The sequence below is a fragment of the Colius striatus genome, chromosome 2 (assembly GCF_028858725.1).
Source record: "Colius striatus isolate bColStr4 chromosome 2, bColStr4.1.hap1, whole genome shotgun sequence".
Lineage (NCBI taxonomy): Eukaryota > Metazoa > Chordata > Aves > Coliiformes > Coliidae > Colius > Colius striatus.
Genome location: NC_084760.1, coordinates 65,484,993 through 65,499,543, shown reverse-complemented (window position 1 = coordinate 65,499,543; position 14,551 = coordinate 65,484,993). Strand labels below are relative to the sequence as shown.

Genomic DNA, 14,551 nt, shown 5'->3' with positions numbered 1-14,551 from the left:
TGCATTGTGCTGATAAGACCTGAGCTGCTGTGTCCTCAGCCTCCCCTGAGAGCAGAAATCTAGAAAGTATGGTTAGACACCCCCTTGGAGTGGTGTTCACAGTGCTCTTATGAGGTGGGAGAACAGTCTTTTCCCATTCTGCACGTGGGGAACTGAAGAAAACAATGCAATAAGTGTCTTGCCCAAGCTCACTTAGGAATGTGCTGTGGATCTGGGAATGGTTTCTTTTGTCCTGTGACATATGCTCAAAAGAACACAGGTCATGGGGAAATAGGGAAGGATTTGAGCTCTTAGGCTTGTCCAAGTTTGTAGATTGTTGGGTATTCAGGTGTCATGCCAGTGGAGAACTCTAAAAGGACTGTGAAAACGGACTGGCAAAATGGTGGCAGATGCATTTCAGTGTAAATAAATGGAGATTAGTACATTTATGCAAAAATCATCTAATGTGTGTGAACTCCAGGCTGAGCTTGTAACTGTGAACTACAACTCAGGAAATTATTGTCAGTGTTGTGAAATTCCACAGAACTATGTGCAGGGCAAGCTAATAAGTCATGAACTGTTGGGTGTCTTAAAGAGCAGTGGAGGTGGGCAATTGTGGTCCCCGCTTCTTCAGGACATTTGGCAGAGAGAAAAGAGCAAATAAAATGGTCAAGTAAAAGAGGCAGCCTCATTACAAAGAGAGGTGAAAGCAATTGGGATTGTCCATTTTGTAAAGAAGGTGGCCAAGGGATATATAAGTTGGTTGCACAAGATCATAGAGATGAAGGATGAGGTGAATGCAGACCTGCTGTTTGCCAAACCTGCAATATGAGAAGCAGGAGACACTTGAGGGAGCTAATAAGACATTGGCTTAAGACACACAACAGCATGGGGTAGCGAACACTTGGTGACTCGCTGCTTCGAGAGGTTATGACAGATCAGGAAGCTCAGGAGGGATTAGACAGATTCATAGTTGAGGAATTCATAGAGAGATATTAAAAGGAATTGGCAAAGTTTTTCTTTCTCATGCCTCTTACACAATGGTTGTAGGTGCTGAGGGAGCACAAAGGATGGACTGCAAAGTGCCCAGGCTTGTGCCATATCCTGCTGGTGCTGTCAGAGACAGAGCGTGGGGCTCAACGGCCCATTGGTCTGACCCCGTAGGACATACTTTATGTCCCTGGATTCCTTCACAAGCACTTTATTAACAGGTTATCAGAGAGATTACACTTTATTTGCATTTGATTTATTTTTCTTCCTTAAAGGAGAAGCCACTGGAGTCTGGAGATGCTGAGCCCTGCCAAGGGTTATTAACCTTTATTAGGCAGCCCTAGGTGAAGGGAAGTATGGCTGGGAAGTCACCTTCAGTAGTCTCCAAGTGCCCTTCTATGAATCTTCTTAATAGCAGCCATAGCCCAGAGTAATTCCCTGTCTCATTATCACTTCCCTGAGTTTTCAGACTGATGCTATGCAGTGAAGTCCCTGGGCCCCAGTCTAAGTGGCAAGAGCTCTGGATGAGCTTCATGCTGTCATTTGCAGGTGGGAAGGGGGCCCACGTCTTTGAGGACTGTATCACAAAGCAAGCTATGTCAGCTCTGAAACAAAAAGAGGCCACCCCACTCACCCCAGCTTAAGTGGTGTTACTGCTACTGCTCAGTGAAGAGAGGCATCTTCCTAATCTTCCTCAACAGGTAGTGTTGAGACCATCTGCTCTGCAGGTGCCACCTGCTCTGCTCTTCCTGGCAGGAACCTCTGCATCTGCAGACAGAGAAGGCCTGTGGAGGTCTTCCTCTCCCCTAGTGGGAGCCCTAAAGTCGTGCCCCATGCCACAAAGAGTAACACCGATGAAGTGCATTGTGTTTACCACAGCTTCACCCCTCTCAACAGCTGACAGCATAAACTGCTGAGAGCAACTTCTCTGTGGTGGCTGCTGGCCCACCTGCAAAGGCATGAGTGCACCCTGTAACACGTCTGCCTCCCCCATGAATTCAAAGGACTGTCAGGAACCTCTGTCACTCACACTAAGATTATGGATATTTACTTTATGGCTGTGATTACTGCTCTCCCAGAGAAAAAGTGTGATTTAGGAGGCTGTGGCAGCTGGCCTGTTTTAGTATGGATCTGTTTATTGCTGTCTGCAATAATCCCCTTCCAGTGGCAATGTGTTGAATGCAAGTTACTGACAAGCTATAGGCAGGCTGGCTGTGGGAGTCTAGAAAACATCACAAGGGAGATTATCAAAATCCAGAGGGACCGGAGGAAGAATAAATTTGGACAGCTGCATCCAGGGGTTTGGGGTTTTTTTGCCCCGATACGTTTTGGTTTTGGAAGGTTCTATATGAAAATCTTTCCAAGGAAGGAGAGACCTCTGTATGCCCATTCTGCAAAGCTGACTGCTCTACTAACAAGGCAGTTTAGGCTGGGAGTTGGAGAAACAAGAGAAGCAGGACCATGTCAGGGTTAGTGGATTATGGATCATTTAAATGGCTTTAAAATCGGAGAGCAGCAACTGCAAAACTCAAAATGGTAAAAATAATCAAACAGGCAAAATAAAGTAAAGAAATAATGCCTCACCAGGACAAACAACTCGTGATGGCAACAGGTTTCAGAGATATCACCTTTTAAGTGAGCATTGTCCAGATGCTGCTCAGTGATGAATAAGTGTGTAGAGGCAGAACAGCGGTAATAAACTACAGCCCTTGTTGGGAGAGCATTTCGGTGAACTCAAGACTACTTGCAGAAGGGCAAAGGGATGCAGAGTGCTGGTTAGAATAGGGCATCATGTTTTAACTTCATTATTGAAACAGGCATTACGTGGAGGGAAACAGAGCACATATTATCTTACAACTGTGTCATGTGTTGGTCTTTGTCAAAACCAGACCGCTTGACCATCTGGATTTGAAGCAGATCCCACAGGGCCATACCAGAGATTAGTTTTGTAGGCAGTGTGTGTGTGTTATTGAACTGATTGCATTGAAGGAAAAAAGAAGTAATACCAAAAGGACTATTTCCTGAATATTCATCAAAGGTTGCTGGCAACTGTGGCTGACAGCAGACCTTGTCTGACTTCTCCAGTGTGTCTTGTGTTTTAATACTGGAAGAACTTCTATGACCATCAAGTCCAGCCTCTCTCTGCAGAGCCTGTGCTCACTCGTAATGCCTCAGTTGAAGTAAAGCACATAGCTTTTAGGGCTCTAGCTAGCCTCAGTTTAAGAAAGGGCTTTGTGTGACAGAAAATCCATTACAACTACAGAAAAGTGTCCATCATCATCTCTGTTTAAAAATCTGTACCTTGTGTCTGGTCTTCATCTATTCTGCTCTGAGTCACCGGGGTTTCTTCTGCTTTTCTGCTAAATGAAAGAGCTGCCTATGATCAGAAATTATCTACTCAGGCAGGCACTTGCAGACTGTGATGAAATTACATCTTAAATTTTATCTTACAAGTGAAGTTGGCTTCTGTACTTTCTTCCTGTGTAGATGATTTTGTGCAGCATGACAAATTTACCTGCATTCTGATTCCTGATTTCTCCAACATGCTTTAGAAATGGCAGTACCAGACCTGGACCCATTATGTACCTGTCTGTACTATTCTACCTTTCTTTGCCTCTCTGTGGGTCATGTTCAATCCACCTCTGGTACATCACAGAGGAGGTTTATTTTCAGCTTGTTCTTAACTGAACACTTTGATCTAGTGGTCCTTCTCAGGCTCACTGCCTTGTGATACATGGTCCAAAGTGCACTCCCCACATTCTGCTCTGTGTACAGACAGCCCTGCTCTGTGTTGGGTTATTCCTGCTTCCAAGACATGATCCCTTCAGGTATGGGGTGTCTACATGATTCAGTATCCCATCTTAAATATCCTCTTCTCTCTTCCTTCTGAACTCATTTGCTGAGGAAGCATTACTGTCAACTGAAGCAGTTAGTTGAATTTCACAGACTAAAATTCAACAATGTTTCAGCTTCATTCTGTCAGTCTCTGGAGTGGCCGTGCTTGTGGTTATGTTCAAGGATGACTTTTGCACAGGTCATTTGGGAAATGTCAGGAGCTGGCTGCTTGAATACAGAAGTCAGGATTTCCTGTTGAATTGTCTAGCTCCCAAGTTCCAATTGCTGCAAAATCCCACACACTCCAGGACTGTGAAGCAGACACCTCTCTTCTTCTTTCTTATTTCTCCCTTTCATCCTTTGTCATGGCCACAGCTTTTGCAGAATTCCAAGTTATGTCCTGCCCACATGGGAAGGGAAGGAAAGGAAACAAAGAAAAAGGGCTGCTTGGTTTCTTTGTCATTCACTGTAATGCACATTCATCTGGGCAGAGCATTGTGCTTTCTGCAGAAATTCATGCTCTGGGCCTCATCTCCTGGTAACTCCAGTCTTACCTGCACTCCTGAGCACACCTATTTTTCATAACAGCCACAAAAAGGCTTGTGAATAATCTGAGACCGAGATTGCTGTATCCTGTGCTCAGGCTTGTACTCCAAGTGTGTTGACAAGAGACACGCAGCAGTAGTCATTGAGGATGAGGAGGGTTGTTGTCATTGGAATTAACTGCTTTTGCTACAAAGGATCTGTTGGAAGCAGGAAATCCCCACTGTGTGCTGAGTAATTTCAGAGATCTGTAATTTCTGCTACAGCTGCCAGTCTGCACAGGTATCTGTTCACACAGCAGCTGCTCTCATGGGCTGCAGAGAGTACAGCTCATTTGGCAAGGGGAAAGACTGTGGTCCTTGCTGAGATTACATCTTTCACATTAAAGCATAAAGATGTGTCTCCAAGCCAGAGCCTGCCTTCAGTAAATATTCTCTGTGCATTGTGGTTAGAAGTGGCTGTGCAACTACAGTGGAAGCTGCTGGAGCCAGATGTCATGTCTGAGAAGTGGTGAATCCCTCCATGTCCCAAAGAGACTGTCAGCTGCTGCTGCTGCTGTTCCTTGACACCCAGTGATCCTCCTGTCTCTTGTCACTTAATGTGATTGCAGCTGCATCAGGTTGTATTTTGCCTTGCTTCTTCCTAAGATTTTTCTAGCATCTTGAGGATAATGGTATCATCTGACTGACAGGATAGAAGTGCTCTGTTCAAAGAGCATAACTCCATTGTGTATTTAATGGCTCAGTAAAAAGCATGGAGTAACTGGGATTCATTGGGAGATTAACCATGAGGGATCTTTGCTCTAGTGATGAGCAGAATATCTCAGCCAAGAAAAGGATGCTCTTTGCCAGGTGCTTTTTTAATGGCTGCACATATTCTCTTTGGATTGCTTATTGTTTAGTTGGAAGATGCACGTGGTGGTACACCTAAAGAAAGAAAAACCTAATGGTCTAATAGTTCAGATTGCGTAAACTCATCTACCTTAACATTAAATGAGGAAAAGTTTGTCTGTGCAGTCTTGCTCACCACCCAAACCTTGACTATTAATTAGTTATGCTATTCCCTACTTTCTGGAAGAGTTAAAAGCTTTTGGTCACATTAGTGAAATGGTGATGTAATTGTGAAAAGATCCGTGAAAAACTGTAACAACACTGTATGAAAGGAGCAGTGCTGTGGCCCAGAATATTCCTGCTTATGTAGGATTAGGCTGCTAACCCAGAGCAACCTTAGTTAGTAAAATTCATTCTAACTTCTCAGCACTCCTAATGTCCAGATTCTGCAGCGTCAGGGTGCCGTTTATTCACAACCAGGAACAAGTGAAGACAGCCAGCTAAGTAGCTAAATTGTCAAAAGCTTCCCAATGTCAGAAAGGTTTTTGTATATGGAAAGATTGTAGAATCATAGACTCCTTTCAGTTGCAAAAGATCTTTAAGATCAAGTCCAACCATTAGGGCTCTCAGTAAGGTCAGGATTGGGTATCATGTTGTTGAGAGCATTAGGGGGGAAGTTTTGCTTGGGAGTAGTAGTGTTTAGCTGGAAAGAGTAAGAGGTACTTTTTGCTGCTGGATTTTGTTCTGTGATATATGACTTTTTTTCCCCCCACTTCCATAGCTGGACTACATAGTCAAGACTTTTTTATTAGGATTATTCTGTCACTCCTGGTGATTGACAGTCAGGTCATCTGATCCAGTGTATACTACAGGGACTTTGCCCATCAAAATGGCAATCACAGTGTAACTCTTCAATTGGTATAAGCCTCTAGTGACTTAATCTTCCTCAGTAAGGGTTTTCATAGAATCATAGAATCATTTAGGTTGGAAAACACCTTTAAAATCATAAAATCCAACAGTTAACGCAGTAGTGCCATATCCACCACTAAACTACGTCCCTCAGCACCACATCTACACATCTTTTAACTATCTCCAAGGGTGAGGACTGCACCACCTCCCTGAGCAGTCTGATCCAATGCTTGATAACCTTTTCATGTTAGCATAACTAAGAAAACTCCCATAATTATCCTCTTGCAATCTCATAGCCACCTCTTTGGTTGGCATGGAAGCTCTCTGAGGACATTGTGATGCCACCACACTGGAAATGGTTAGTTCCTTTGGAAAGCAGCATAACTGATAATTTTCTGGTTCAGCACTTGGTCTTTGCCCCATTTCATTTTCATCTGCAAGAAAAGACAATTTGAGATATCAGAGAGGCAGACTCCACAGATAAAATGCCAGCCCATTACTCTCAGCCAAAAGGTGGGAAATCAAAAGCATTTTTATTTCTGTATCTTACCTGTAGTGAAGTTCAGGGAAAGACACTGTTTCAAAAGACTGCTTCAGCAATGTTTGGAATTCCTCCTTCCCCCTTTCTTCTCGCACTCTCGAAAGGAACAATTAATGGTATTAAAAACCACTTACGTGGCCTGTTGCGAAAATTAAAGCAGAAAGGAAAGTCACCAACCTCAGGCACTGTGTACACCAGCATCAGCAGGTGTCCTTTCAGGAGTGGGGTTTTATTGAGTCTGTGCCAGATGGAGCTTTGTCACATCTGCTGAGGCATCGAGACTCCTGACACAGGCTGGAGTGCTCTGTGTGCTGGTGTTCGCATGCACCACATAATCTCAGTGCATGGGACCAGTCTGGTCTCCCTACCTGTCCCTCACAGGCAGGTGCTTGGTAACAGTATCTGTCAAAGCAGACTCCATATTAGCCAGCAACAGGTTATGTCATCTGGTGGGTTCCCTGAATGGGTCAGCTTTCCCTTTGCCCACTGTGAAGTCTTTCAAATGTCATGAGGCTGCCAACATTTCAAAAGTCCTTCTCAGTCATGGCTCACTAATGGCATGTTTAGAAACTTACCTTCTTGTGCATGCATTAATGTACATTTATGTACATTTAACGTATTCATGTACAGTTAACAGCCTGTTCAGGAGTTTCTCACTTGGAGCTCACTGGTAGAGCAATGTCATTTCAGCAGTTGTTTTGACCCAATTCCAAAAACTCCTTTCAGTGAGATGTTGACCAGTGTATCTCCTTAAATCGGTGACAAACATGCAACTACAAAAGGGGTTTTTGAGAAGAGTTTTGGCCACCTCATCCAAGGCTTGAAGTGCTCCCAGAGTGAATTAAAAAGCTTTGCAAGACCCTTCTTGCACCAAAGCTGTAACTCCAAAGCCTGAAATAACCACATTCTTAGTGCCTGTTGTTGCATGTGAGCTCCCTGGAGGCAAGGAGGAACTACTCCTGCTCTGCTGGAGAATTGTACTTGCTCAGCAGTGGGACACTCAGGCTCCCTGTGGACCAGTCCCAGTAATCACCTTGAAAGAAACTTTCCTAGGTCAGGGCTGATGGCACTTAACCATGGGGCATCTAAGAAACATGTGTGGGCAGGTGCTTCTCTGCCTACATGCCATAAATCTGGCAACATCCTATTGTTGCTGGAGCAACTCATGCTTTTTTCTTCTTTCAGCTTTTGCTTCCTTGGTTCCTTATGCTTAGATTTGCACGAGGTTTGTCACCTGGCTGACATTCTGCTGAACCACCTGAGCAGTGACATTCCAGAAGACTGGCATTTGAGTTGGGAGATGCAGAGCACTCAATGCTTATGTCTCTTTCCACATTAGATATGTGACATCATGTTTCTCAAGTGCCAGCCCACCCAGGTTCATCCTGGCTCGTCTGGCTAGAGAGTCACTTTCTTTCATTCATGAAAGATGAACATGCAAAATAGGCCCCTTTCAGCTCCTTGTGTTGATTTCCAAAATCTCTTGACATTTCTCATGTTTGCTTTCAAGTTGGTGCAGTAATGATGCAGGCTGTGACATAGTCGATGAGGGGAGATTCCTGATATGTGTTCTTAAGGACACCTGTGAGCCAGTGATGACTTTGTGGTGCTGACTGAGGTAGCTTCCCTAAGCATTGGTGCTGACAGGGTCCCAACTTGCAACTTAGAGATAACCCTGCCTCTGAGCTATGTTCTCACTTCTTCTCTGTTTGATTTGGTTGCAGACATAGAGATTCAGGTTGCTCAGCCTCTCCTTGGAGTCCTGCTAAAACAGAGGGTTAGTGCCCTGCCGAGCCTTTCAGCAGAGCAGTGAGGGAGATGTGCCATGGCCACAGTCCCAATCCTGAAGTCCTTCCGAAGGATGCCACCAGCTGCTGGCACTTGACCCATGGCAGAGGAGAAATCATATCATTAACCAGCACCTCTACATTTCTCTCTCCCTTGCTATTCCAGAGCGATTACTCAAGTGACACCGAAAGTGAAGACAATTTCCTTATGATGCCACCAAGAGATCATCTTGGCCTCACTGTGTTCTCCATGCTCTGCTGCTTCTGGCCATTGGGAATTGCTGCCTTTTACCTGTCTCATGAGGTAACGTTAAAAACTCTTCTTCTCATTCAGTCTTTTGCATCCACAGAGTAGTCATCACCCCATACCAGCAACGAAAGTTCACTGACATCTAAACGTGGGCAAGACATTCTCCAGGCTAGTGAGAGGTGGTTAAACAGGGTAATGTATTCCAAAGCTTGATATGTCTCTGTGATAGTTGTCTTGTGAGATATTTTGCTGAGGGAGATGTCTAGAAAATATTTTGGGGTTTAGTTGACAGTGGTCAGGTTCCATGTCAGGTTACACAATGTTCAGCTAGGGCTTTTCTGTGGACACGACTTTTGAGTGGAAAACACACTTGTTATCTCAAACACTTGGATTTCCAGTTCTGATCTGTTGGCTCCTAAGCTGACCATCTGGAAAAGCAAACCAGGAAATATCCTTCCAGGAACAGAAAAATGCTTTCTGTTCTGCAGAAGCAAGTTTGCTTTCCAGCCACCCTCTTTCCCCACCCTGTTCCCCCACCCCAAAAAATTGTTCAGTCTGTTCTTCTTTTCCAATTTCAATATGGAAATATTTTTTACCACAAAGGTGAATGTGGTTTGGTTTGTTTCATGAGATGAGCTTTCCAGCCTGTGCCTAACAATCACCTCATGTCCTATCATTTGTTTCGACAAGCATGTCTTCATAAGTGCCTGCAAAGTAATTATTGAGTTTCCCAGCATGGCAGATAATGTAATGTGACAGAAAAGGAGTCACACTGCAGGTCTCATCAGTGACTGCAAGGAAACGATTGCTTATATTTCTATCTACTGGTGCTAGCAATGCCTGTTGCAGACTACAGTCTATACTCCACAGCACCAAAATCATTCACCTTCTCCCCTGTCTTTCCAATCTGCCTACACTCAGCGTTTACCAGCACCAGGCATTTGTCAACGCCAGAGCAGGCACTTCAGATCTGAAGAATCCTAGTCTTCAATACCCAAGAAATACATAGAGCATTGCTGGTTTTTTTTGCTTTAAATGAAGCATCTGCCATTGAACCTGGAAGCCTCTGAGCAGCAGAGAATAAGAGTTTTCCTTGCTTGAGTGCTATTGATGTCTCAAATTTGGGTCAAGCGATTTTCCTGATGATGGTGACAGTAAAAAGTAAAGCATGGAGTGGGATCTGCCTGTGCTTTAGTATCCTTTAGTATCCTATTTAGTTTAGTCCTTCAGGCAGAGCTATTTGCCAGCAATTTCAATGGCCACCTCTCTTCACACATGTGGATTAGCAGGATTTGTCACCAATGCTGCAGCCAAGGAAGGGTGGAGAGTTTGTCACCATTAGCAGTGTGTTTGCTCTGTGCTGGGGAAAATAGTGCCTTCATTAATTTCCTGCAGTAGCATTCCTTCAGGAGACTAAGGCATTGCTAGCTAGTTTTATCTAAGCATTGAAAGCGCAGCACAGTCCGATAAAGGCAAAGCAAACAACATAATTAAGTACTTAAAAGCAGTATGGCTGAGAAGCTAAATGTGCTGAGAGCCAGTGTACAAAGGACAGGGCATCCACATTAGCTACGAACTGATCCCAGGGGCCAACAGGAGTCCATAAGACCACTACCTTGATAGGAGCATAAGGAAGGTGGAAAAGACCACAGAAAGGCAGGGAAGGATGATGATACACTGCTTAAGGATTTAGGTACTAGAAAATGGAAACCTGAGTGTTGTTTGGTTTAGTATGATGATGGAGAGCAGCTGAAGGTAGCTACCTAAAACTAGGAGCTTTTGGTGAAAAAAAAAAGGCAGGTGCTTTGCTTTTATTAGATTGAGAGACAGTGAATTGATCTTTTTTACTTGACTACTTGGATGCACCAAGGCAAGCTGTGCCTAAATCCAGCCAGGAGGAAGGACTGTGTTTCTGAGGAATTTTGACTTCTGCTTTTTGATTTTGCTCTGGAAGTAGAAATCTTTTCATCTCTCCCCACTAAAAATGAGTAATATAACACTACAACCACCTCTTCCTGCTCCTTTCCTCCTCTTAGCTCTGTGTCTGCAGCAACTGAGTCAGATGAGAGCTCATTTCCCAAATAAATCTCTTTCAGAAAGATGTTCAAGTCCTTACTTGTCCCATCCAGCACAGGCACATTGGTCTATCTGCTCCCCAAGTTCCCAGACAGGTACCTTTGCTGCCTGCCTTCCCTTCCAGCAGGTCCATCACAGCCCTGAGAAACAACAAGCCTCCACTGAAACTGGCTCTTCTGCAAAACCTGACGTCCATCTGCAAAACCCCACATCCAACAAATTGGCCTTTTCCAGTGGAAAAGTGAAACTAAACTAAGGTCAAAACCAACTGTGGCTGAGAACTGGCTAAAATAGATGGTCTAAACTGCTGAAATCCTGCACCTATAGCTAAGCTAATACTGACTCACGCTGTCGACTCATACTTTGGAGTATAAACCATTCAGATTTATATTTTATGTGAAGTAGTAAAACATTATGTCCTATTAGCATGTGATTTCTATTTATATGTGTCTTATAACTTCAACTCCCAAATAACATTTGACATCTCTCGTGAATGCAAAAGTCAAACATTCCCTGCCCTTTACCAAAAGTCAGAACTCTAGCTAGAGATCAGCACTTGGCACTTGCATTCAAACTGTTTTTTTGCAATTGCTTAAGCTCTTGAAAATTTCATGTTTTCGAAAGTCTGGGTAATTGAGCTCTTGAAAATTTCATGTTTTCGAAAGTCTGGGTAATTCTACAGAAAGAGCCTAGTCTAGGGAAAAAAGGTAACACATAGTAACTTGAAAGTCGGTGGATGGGTTCTTTGTGGTAAACTTTTTTTAAAACACCCAGTCTCCTTTAGGTGTGCAGTGCATTTACAGATCATAGAATCATAGAATGGTAGGGGTTGGAAGGGACCTTTAGAGATCATCTAGTCCAACCCCTGTGCAGAGCAGGTTCACCTAGATCAGGTCATATAGGAACATGTCCAGGCGGGTCTTGAAGATCTCCAAGGAAGGAGCCTCCACAACCCCTCTGGGCAGCCTGTGCCAGGGCTCCCTCACCTGAACAGGGAAATAGTTTTTTCTTATGTTTAAGTGGAACTTTTTGTGTTCCAGCTTCATCCCATTACCCCTTGTCCTGTTCCTAGGTACCATAGAGAAAAGGGATGTCCCAGCCTCCTGACACACACCCTTTAGATATTTATAAATGTTAATGAGATCTCCCCTCAGTCTCCTCTTCTCCAGACTAAACAGCCCCAGTTCCCACAGCCTTTCCTCATATGAAAGATGTTCCAGTCCCCTGATGAAGGCCTGATTTGCAGAAGACATGTTTGTAGTACAGCTCAATCCAAAGCGGCGGGTGCTTTTGGGTTTTTCCTACAGCACCCAGCAGTACATTTATGCTGCATATGTCTGTGTCATGGTGCAAAAGAATTACATGAGGTTGGAGGCTTTAAGGGTCCAGAGGTGCTCTTCACAAACAGAATGATTTTAGTTTTCCCAGTGCTTCGTAAAAGCAATGTGCCTCCTGTAAGCAATGTGCTTCCTGCAGGGGCTATTTCTGCTCTGTGCGGGACACTGTGTTTCCACCAACACTCTTGCCAATGTGCTGCTCACTTGGGGTTTCTTGGAGGCCATCTGTATCCAATAAGGCAGCTGTGCAAGGTCTGCCTGTCTGCTAGAAATGAAGAGATGCATCAGGTTTAGTTGAGCCAGCAGGGAGGAACAGTAGATTCAGAAATGTCTAGTTCTGGGCTTCCCAGCTCAAGAGGGACAGGGAACTTCTGGAGACGGTCCAGCGCAGGGCCACCAAGATGATCAGGGGACTGGAGCATCTTCCGTATGAGGAAAGGCTGCGGGACCTGAGGCTGTTTAGTTGGGAGGAGACTGAGGGGGGAATCCCATTAATGTTTACAAATATATAAATGGTGGATGTCAGGAGGTTGGGGTGTGGATATGAATATGACTCAGACCAGCCAGATACTTCCTCAGTTTGAATAAAGATGGAAGGGACAAGTTAATGCAGCTGGCAAGCTGCTTCCAATTATCAGAAATAGGTGCTGCAGGTTAATCAATGGAGCCCTGGGTGATCACATGGGCGGAAGCAGCATATAAGGAAGTAGCTAGGAAACAAAGAGTGGCTTTGAGTCAACCTTGCTGGTTGCACTATGTTGCTTGTATGTGTCTTTGTACGTACATTTCTTAGCTTTTCTACGTCTTTGAATGAGCATCAGTCACATTCATCACAACACTGGGGAATCACTTTATTCTGTTGTATCTAGTAACAGAACAAGGGGTAAGGGAAAGAAGCTGGAACACAAGAAGTTCCATTCTCTGCTGTTGGTCACATAAAGCTTTGCACTGTCTGTGATGATTACGTGAAAAGCAAATCTCGGAGTTCTTTGTATATGCATGTGAGTGTTGGCACATGGCCCTTCAGATCAATTTTTGCAGTCTTTGAGCTGTGAAAGGTTATGTATAAAACCTCAGGATAATTAAACTCTCTTGTGTTAGGAATGAGTCAAAATAGGTCAAAATTAGTTCCTTCTCACATGGAGCTGCTAAGGACTTTTATGGCAGAAGTTGTAGAGCTCTGTGCCAGTGTCTTGCTGAGATGGATGAGGGCTGATGGTATGGTTGATGCCTTTGCATGACAGCCCTGGTCCTGGGAGGTTCACTGCTCACCAGACTGTGTCCCAGTTGCAAGGTAGATGACAGACATCATGACTTATGTGTTGCTCTGAGCCTGTTTCAATCTTAACATCTGCTGATTACAGATTCTGTTTAGTTAATATTTCTTATTTCTTGACATGCCAGCTCTCCATCTGGTCAGAATCACTCCCTCTCCACTCACTTCTGTGTGGAAGATCTGTCTTTGTCAACTGTCTTACTGAGGAGGGGACTAAGCCAGGGACGGTCAGGTCCACCAATCATTGCCAAGGTGCCTGTGGCTCTCAGACCTCATGTCACAGGGCTTAGCTTCCTGCTGGGATGAGCTATATGCTCTGTGTGCTAAGCAACCCCCTTCTGAAAGAACTGAGTTCTTCCAGCCACATGCATAACACAGGAATAGCTGTGGAAGACTGGCATGTTATTTTTCAGGCTTGAAGTTTGGCAAGAAGTAGAAACCACTGAAAACAAGGTTTCATATGAGGAAATTTGGGGTGAACATTGCTTGCAAACTGCTCATAGAGCTCCACTTGCAAGCTGTCTCTCTGTATGAGTGCATATGTGTGCACGCCTGTTAAAACAGTACTTGCAAGGATAAGCACTTCGGGATCATTGGATGACACCATAACTTTAGCTGCCACAAGACAGCTGTCTTGTGCTTGCATTTGGCTCTTCAGACATATGTATCTGGTGCTTTGACATACATCTATGCTTGAGCCTTGGTCTGAGGAGTATCACTTTTAGCTGATGGCTTTTACCCCCCTGTCTACCTTGTCCAATCTGGGGACTGGGGCAGGGACTGCCTGCATGTGAACCAGGCATCCTGCCCTTAGTGGGCCTGTAGATGTAGCTGATAGTAACCTGGATGTGGGTCTGCCCCGGGGGAGGGAGCAGTGCTGTGCACACTGGTCTCCCTGGGCTGAGCAGCGCGAGGTGGTCCATGAGCAACAGATATGAGCCAAATGAACTGCTGACCAAGCATCTTCATTAGGGACAGAGGCGGAGTCTGTCAGAGGAAAATCTGTCATGCCAGATCCATCAGCCCAAGAGGGACAAAGCTGCTGCCACTCCATGGCCACAGGTTCAAGCAGCAGCAAGGCTGAAGGTGCACGCCCAGCAGACACACACGGAATACACACGTACACCCTGTACACCATGTTAATACACACATGGCTGGCCACACACGTCACAGAGAGACTCAGAGCACTCAACAAATG

The 14,551-nt window shown here is 44.6% G+C and overlaps 1 protein-coding gene across 1 annotated transcript in view; it reads left to right on the top strand.

Moving 5' to 3' along the window:
* SYNDIG1 (synapse differentiation inducing 1) overlaps positions 1–14,551 on the top strand; it is a 62,894-nt gene that overhangs the window by 5,247 nt on the left and 43,096 nt on the right. The window contains exon 2 of the mRNA XM_061990825.1: positions 8,581–8,718. Coding sequence (XP_061846809.1) covers positions 8,581–8,718 — 138 coding nt within the window. The remainder of the gene's footprint in view (positions 1–8,580; positions 8,719–14,551) is intronic.